At 32.8% G+C, this 8,172-nt stretch overlaps 1 protein-coding gene across 1 annotated transcript in view; it reads right to left on the bottom strand.

Annotated features, from left to right (window-relative positions):
• LOC108967894 (dual specificity tyrosine-phosphorylation-regulated kinase 2) overlaps positions 1–8,172 on the bottom strand; it is a 157,821-nt gene that overhangs the window by 2,488 nt on the left and 147,161 nt on the right. Inside the window, exons 8-9 of the mRNA XM_018931556.1 lie at positions 7,900–8,038; positions 7,484–7,655 (exon numbers count right to left, since the gene is read on the bottom strand). Of these exons, the coding sequence (XP_018787101.1) occupies positions 7,484–7,655; positions 7,900–8,038 (311 nt within the window). The remainder of the gene's footprint in view (positions 1–7,483; positions 7,656–7,899; positions 8,039–8,172) is intronic.

Below are 8,172 nucleotides of genomic sequence, written 5' to 3'. Positions count from 1 at the left end.
TATTTTTTAAATTTTATTCTCCCAATTTGAAGCAAAAATCAGAATTTCTTTTTTTTTTTCTATTTTGCATTTATTTCCTCCAAAAGGCTGTTGCTACAACTTTTTCTGCATTTAAGTGTTCAGCTGCACTTGACCACTGAATCTACAAACAAACCCTTCCTCTATTTCCATTTTAAAATATGCGTTGTCAAAAAAGCTTGCGGTATTTTCGCTAGTTGGCGCTGAGAGCGCGTAGTTCTAGTTTTATTCGTCGCAACGGGTCATGCTATTCCTTTTTGGAAAGCTCATTTCACGCGCTAACCCGCGTTTGATTGATTGTCGTTTCTTTTGAGTCGTTCCGGAGTTATAGTGTCGCAAACGTGGAGCAAAATAAAGAGAAAATACGGCATATTTTACAGTACTACTACGATAAAGGCAAAAATGCGTCTCAAGCCGCGAATAAAATTTGTGCAGTTTATGGACCCGATACCGTTTCCATTTCCACCGCACAACGACGGTTTAAACGTTTTCGTTCTGGTATAGAGGTGGTCGAAGATGCGCCACGCTCCGGAAGGCCTATCGTCGAAAATTGCGATAAAATCGCTGAATTGGTTGAAAGAGACCGGCATAGTAGCAGCCGTAGCATCGGTCAAGAGCTTTTATGAACAATTGAAAATTCAATAAAAATACCGTAAGCCTTTTTTGACAACCTAATATATGCAATACCTTCACCTCCCTCTTTTGTTGCACTGATGGCTTTTGACCTTTTATAATTTGTCGGTATCAGCAGCCAACGAGTGGCCGAAATGGCCCTTACTCACAAATGGACGAGCAATGAAGCTGAATATTGCAGCTGCAATTATACAAGCATGTCTTCATACATCAATATTTATTAGCTCTTGCTGCTCTGGTTGTATATGAGCTAAATCAATGCCGTAAAATACCAAAAGTCAGCTTAGCTGACCTTGACTTTGAATGTTTTGTTGATGCCACAAACTGGTCAATGCTGCCACAGCATTTGGTGCATTGTAAGGTGTAATCAATCTTTTTGTCGGTATGCGGCAGTTGTAAGGTAGTAAACATATATTGCGGTGTGGTATAAGGCTGTATGAAGGAGGGTTGACGGGGCGTATGAGCAACTTTCATATGCAGCTTAGCTACATATGAGGTAACTTTGTAAACTAATTTGTGTGGGTGAGAGAGGAAACTTCTGAATAATTCAGTATCGTTTTTTGCTTTAAAATAGGCCTTCAACATCACTATCTTCAAATATACCTCTGCTCAACCAGACATATTGAGCCAATTTCGACGCATCTCAAATTCCAAATCCCTGCCAAATTATTGTCAGTTGCACCAAAAAATGCAGCAATACATAATAATCGGGTCTTAGGTAAGTATTTGCAAATTTCATAGCTTTTACGTCACATGCACACAATGGCGTCTCACATGCTTTGTGTCTGCTTAAGTAAGCGAGATGCCGTTATCGCTTGTTCTCCATCAAAATTTTGGCATGAAAAGTTTTGTATATATAGTATATCCATTTTCGATCTTATTTTTGTAAATTCTAATTTGTGTGCAGCAACAAAACATTTTTTGGCAACACCAGCAGTTGTCTGCTTCTGATTTTGGTTGGCATTGCCAATACCAAAAACCATTTTCGTCGACACATACATACATACGCATATTACATAAGTGGCAATATTATATCCAGCAGCGTTTAAAAGCTTTTAGTTTCTAATTTCAATTGTTCGTTTCGGGTATGAAAAAAGGTTTGTGCATACTTAAAGTTGGTTGCTTGAAAATTCCTTTCAATTTGGCTAATGCAAAATATTTGTTCTGAAACTTTGAAGGACATCCGGCGGCTATTTTTAGCGAAATTCGATGGCGACCTTATGATTTGAAATGATAAATTAACAAATAGGTAAAAAAAAATACAAGCATTATTTAATTAATTGAATTAAATTCAAGAGTATGGAATTGTTCGCATATCTTCGTTAAAAAAATTTTAACTTCTGAAGAATTACAAAGAATAAATAGTTGGTATAGAACTTATACAAGAATTATTACACTAAAAAAATCGTTGGTAAAGACTTATACATATCTTTTCTCGTTTTATGACAAGTGGACCAATTTGAACTAGTTGGTAACTAGTTTGAAAAAAATTGTAAAATGCTTAGATTACGCTAAATTTTTATATTATATAAATAAAATGTTTAACGTACAATCGCCACTTAATAACTAGTTCAAATAAAACCAGTCCAAGCTGTTACTATTATTAACTAACTTTTTGTAAACTTGTAGCCGCATTCGCCGCAGAACTTTTCGCAGAAATGTAAATTACACACACTGAGATTTGGTTGAATTATTCTATGGGCTTTATAGTTTTAGTATTGTTTTTTTTATTTTTATAATATACATTTGAAATAATTTCGAAAGTTTACAATAGTTCGTGTTTCTTTGAAACTCTTTTAACAAATATTTAATACCAAAAACAAAATTTCTAAAAAGTTTGTTATTAAAGAAATGTATACATAATATTTCGTTGTATGACAATTAGTCCATTTTTAACTAGTTGGTAACTAGTTTCATATATTTTGTGTAATGCTAAATTACTTCAAATATTTGTATTATTGAACATTATAATCTTATTTTGCATATATTGTTCGATGGTTCTAAGATAACTAGCCCAAAGAGAAAATATTTTTAACTAGTTGATAACTAGTTTGTAAAAATCGTGTAGCATGATTAATTACTCTAAATATTTGAATGATTGGATATTGTAATAATATTTTGAATAATGTTGATCATCACTTAGAAGCCTGTTGTGGTATAACACATTTTTCTTTAAAATTTTAGTTTTTTATCTGCAAAACACATCTCAGCTGAGCTACATTGCACACACCAACAATTCACTACTTTTTAGGCTACATGCAGTATCATAACGCTCTTGTAGAACTTTCTAACTAAATGAGAAAAAGTAGGGGCTCCTTTGAAATAATTTAACAACTGTAAAGAGATTCTGTGCAAATTTATTAAGAATCCTTACACTAGTATATTATACCATCGTAACCAACCCCAAACTGCAAAAGTTTCTAAGCAAATATTTTAATCAACGCCACTAACTTGATTTTGCTATTTCCGCTTTGCACCGTTTGCCCTCAATTTGCGTGAGAAACCATAAAATCAGTGTTTACTTTCATTGATTTCACTTCAAACATAGTTTACGCTTCCCACAAGCGCTCCAAAGCAACTTTTCGCACATATTCAAGAAAGTAAGCATAGAAAAAATGTGTGCGGCACCTTGCGCTACACACACACACACATACACAGAAGCAATCACTTATCTATAACACCGCTTGCGAGTTGAGCTTTGCAAGAGCTATATGAAAATTGCACGGATACGCTTTGAGAAACGCCCTCTATTGCGCTTTGAGCGCATTCACACCGCATTGTTTCACATGCACACAGGCACACCGATACACACATACACATACATGACCATAGTCTTTCAACCGAATGGGTATTAATGGCAAACGGAAAGCACGCGGAAGGCATGTGTCTATGGTAGGAAGCCGCGGAAGGAAGTAATGAAGGCTAGCAAGGAAGGGTTGCAGGAAATTGTGTTCGCCTTACCGTTATCAGAGTTATTTAAATGTCTTGACTTTAAAGGCATACCTTAAACGCTTTAACTGCGACCATAACTGTTTGCTTTGATTATTGAAAGTGTTTGCGCTTTATTTATTTCTTCCACTTGTTGCGCCTGATTTTTATCAGCTCTCAAACAGCTCCTCCTTATATTTGTACACTATGTTCTTGATTTGCAACGTGCTGACTAGGAATTTCTAATTGTTAAAGTGCGCGTTGGCGTCAATTGAAAGGAAAATGAATTGAAAAAGCTACATAGCTAGTAGTGTTGTTTGTATTTATATACATATGTGTGAAAAACTTTATATGGATGTCTTAAGAAGTTAAAGCTTTTTTCTGGATGGAAGTGTCTGATTTGTTGATTCCGAAGTTCTTCGAACTATTTTAAATTACAGTTAAGTTCGAAAGTAAAAAAATCGTAATTTGTATTCTGTACATAACTTTTATGTAGTTTTATCTCGTTTCAACTCTAGTGGTCCTATTGTATTAATAACAGCTAGTTCGCAACTAGTTTGTAAATAGTTGGTTTCATTACTAGATTGATATAAAGATTGGAATTATTATTTCAACTAGCATTCAGCGATCTTTGACTGACTTACAGATTTTTTGACTAGCTTTATCAACTTAGAAATGAACACGAAAGATGTCTGTCATCAAAATTTTTGGATATATATTTGTCATAAATTTTCCCATTAGCTTAATCATCTCTGCTCTCTCTCACATTCATACATTCATAAATATTTCAACCATCAAATTGATCCACATCCATTATTCATTAAGAGAAATATTCAAGTATCTTTCAGTTTACTTTACAAAATCAATAACGCGGAAAATTTCTCCATACACTTAGTTAAAGTTTTAATTAATTTGTCATCTGCGATGTATTGCCTGCAGTCGCCTGCGAAACCGGCGATCACACAAAATTCCAAGTTTCGCAGATTTAACGGTAGCTTTGTTGTATTGAACGTTAGTAGTATGATGTAAGTGTTTTCCTCCATTTGCTTTTGCTTTTCTGCTTTGTACTACCCACACTAACTGCTCCTATGCTTTCAACTCTCTACTCTACCATAGAGTGCTCTAATCTTCTCTCTCTACTCCACAAAAAAATATCTTTTAATTTCGGGTGGCATCCTCATTATCCTCTACACCTTAATTTAGAGCAATTTATCTGGCTTTCTGTTTAGTTGTTGTTGTATTATAAGCTCAAAGCTTTGCTTGCAGCTTCGATTTTGATTCATTGTTGTTGCTTTTGTCAATGGCGTCCTTACAATTTGTTTGTCAGCCATTGTAATTTATCACTTTGCGGTCAAAATGAGGTGAAACTAACGTCTCTTGTTTTGAAAGGACGTTTTGCGTTCCGCTGTCGAGATTAGCATCAGCTTGTATTATAAATGAAATTATCTTTGTGTCTGTGTATTTTCAATAGTATATGTGTATGTTAGATGAATTGGGTTGGCAGATTGGCCTCGTCGTGGTTAAAGAGATGATATATTGAACGCAGATAAGCGCAAGAACAAGCAGTGCACATTGGTTTAAATACATTTGAATATTAATTTTTAGATGTTAAGGGTAATTTAGTTTTTTTTTTTTTTTTAATTTAAAAAAATCCGCTAAATATAGTTACGTTAAAAGATATTAAAATAATTTGCTCTTACTGTTTTCTTTATATTTAAAACTTTTTAGACTAGTTACAAATTAGTTCATGCAGAACTAGTTATCCATGTAGTTAAATTATGTACACAGAGTATTATATCAAACGTAAAAAAATTTTTTCGGTCTACTAGTGACACACAAATCTTTATGATACTAGTTGAAAAGTCATAACAAGTGTACTCCCGATTTACTGTTAACAAAATTATTGATATTCAACTAGTTGTTTTCGGAGCAGTCGCAAACTAGTTTTTGGAAAAAATTTGCGGACTAGTTAAAACCTGATCTTACTGAATTCTAATATTTAGATATAGTATCATCTCAAACTATCCACAAAGTCGTTTCTGTCAACTGGGGATACTCAAATCATTGTCGTAAAAGTTGAAATCTAAAGTAAATGTTCAGAGCAGTTTCAAACAACAGTTGTGAACTAACAAAATGCACTTTCGAACTACTGACGAAATATTTCCTATGTAACTACTTCTTCTCGGAACAGTTTTTTTAGCGTAACTAGTGACTTTCGGAGTATTTATATACAGGTGTCGTTAGACTTTGTACACAGAGTATCCACAATAGCTCTTATGAGAACTTTCGATCAACTAGTGACACAACAATTTTTCCCATACATAGTTGACAAATAATAAACTGTTTTTTCCGATAACTATCATATATTTAAAGTAATAGTTTTGCAAAATTGACAAAATATACAATCGGTAATTTGGTAGGAAAATACATAACGTGACCTACTTTTTTCCGGAACAGTCGCAAACTAGTTTTAGCGGAACTAGTTTTTTTCGGAGTAGTTATAAACAGATATGGCTAAACCATGTACACAAATTATTCAAAGTAGAAAAGAAAACTTATGGCCAACAGTGAGATACAAAATCTTGTCGTATTAGACGAAAAGTCATAATTTACGTTGTCATTTCAAACTTGTTTATTACAGACTAGTAATGAAAAACTAAAAAAATGTACTCTCGCACAACTTTTGACAAAATTCTTTTCGGCGCAGTCACAAACTACTTTTTTTTGTAACTAGTTTTTTCCGGTCTTGTTACAAACTAGTTTGTTTAACACTAGTATAAAATCGTTTATAGCGTGCCTTAATGTTATTATTAAAAATATACTTTTAAGCATAGAAAATAATTGTTTGTTTGCACGATTAGTATACCAAAGCATCAAGGGGTGTTTAAAGCATAGTTTTAACACATTAGTATTTGTGTATAGCTGCATTTGCATTTTTTCTAAAACAGTGTTTTTACTTTTTTAAACATACATAAATTCTTACTATAATATCAACCATATCAAGGTAAAATATAAATCTTTTCGCGCGCTTGTCAACACCAGTGTGAAAAGTTAATATTTTATGTCTAAAAATGCACAAAGTGTACGCAGAGCCATGCCAAATGCAAAACGCTCATGCCTGAGCACCTTCTGCTGTGCAAGTATTTGTATTTATTTATTTTGAGACGCACTGGTGTGTGTATGTTTTGGGGGGGATGCACTTATCCTTGTAGCCATTAAATGCATTTGAAGGTGTGCGTGCGTGTGAGTGTTTTAAATGCATAATGGCATCCCTACACAAACATATGTATGTACGTATGTGTATATGTGATCAAAATTTTATATATATGTGTATATATAGCATACAACCCTCCACTTGCTCCTTGCATCACCTTTGATTTGATATGCATTTAGGTCGGTTTCTCATTTCCCAATATGCAACTGCTCGCTGCAACTATTTATGTATATTAAAAACATATTTTTTTCTCGCTCACCCACATAAAGGCCATTAGCGAAAGTGGAAAATGTGCATATGCATATTATTTTAACGCGTTTCTGTGTCAACATTTTCCTAACAAAAGTGAAGGTGGAGAGAAATGAGTTGATGGAGGTAAAAAATTTAAAACAAACAAAAAAAGAAAATCGTTTTCTAACTGAGAATTCGTGGAAAATGATGTTAGCGAGGATATGCCTTATTTTGTTTATATTGTTTTTATATTTTATTTTTTTATTATATTTTTTTTTAAATGAAATAATTTTCCAATATTTTCTTATTAATTATCTAGCAAACATATATTATTTCTTATTGTTTTTCTTTTTTGAAAATATTCTTCATAGCACCCTTAAAAATATTGTTTTAAATAAAAAAGTGTTCAAATAAAAAATCCATTTTCTAAATACCTTAACTATCTTAAATCTTACTCACCTAAGCTCCACATATCTATAGCGGTTCCATACTGCAACCCCAGTATCACTTCCGGTGAGCGATAAAATCGCGACTGTATGTATGTGTATATTTTACGACTCACATAGCAGGAGCTGCCAAAATCGATGACTTTTATTGAACTGCTGCCACGTTGTTTGAGCAGAATATTCTCCTAAGGGTAACAAATATTTGTAGAGATAAGAAAAGCAAAAATATATTGAGAGTAAAAAATAACTATGTATATAGAGAGCTAAGGTCTAAGGGAAGCTTGAATCACATAATTTGAAATTTTTGGTGGCATGAATTAAATCGCTATGATTGTAGAATTCATTATTTTTTATAAACTATTTTTTCTTTTATAGATTTTTTTTCTTTATAAATTGTATAAAATTTTTATAAAATATACTTATACTCACCGGTTTGAGATCACAGTGTATGATATTCTCTTTGTAGAGCAGACGCAAGCATTTGACAATTGAATTACAGAACCGTCTGATCAAACTCATGCTGAAACCATTGTAGTTATTCTTCTTGATTAATTCATAGAGATTGAGACTGCAAAGAGAGCGAGATAGAAAAAATAAAGAGATTTAATTTATTTGTAAAAGCTGAAGTTAAAATTTTATTGTCTTTTTTAATTTGAAAAAAATAAAAAATTTAGTAAACAAAATAATAATTATTGTTAATAA

Source organism: Bactrocera latifrons, unplaced genomic scaffold (genome assembly GCF_001853355.1).
Source record: "Bactrocera latifrons isolate USDA-ARS-PBARC rearing strain unplaced genomic scaffold, ASM185335v1 scaffold_2, whole genome shotgun sequence".
NCBI lineage: Eukaryota > Metazoa > Arthropoda > Insecta > Diptera > Tephritidae > Bactrocera > Bactrocera latifrons.
Note: the sequence above shows the minus strand (reverse complement) of the source record. Positions and strands in the feature narration are given on the sequence as shown.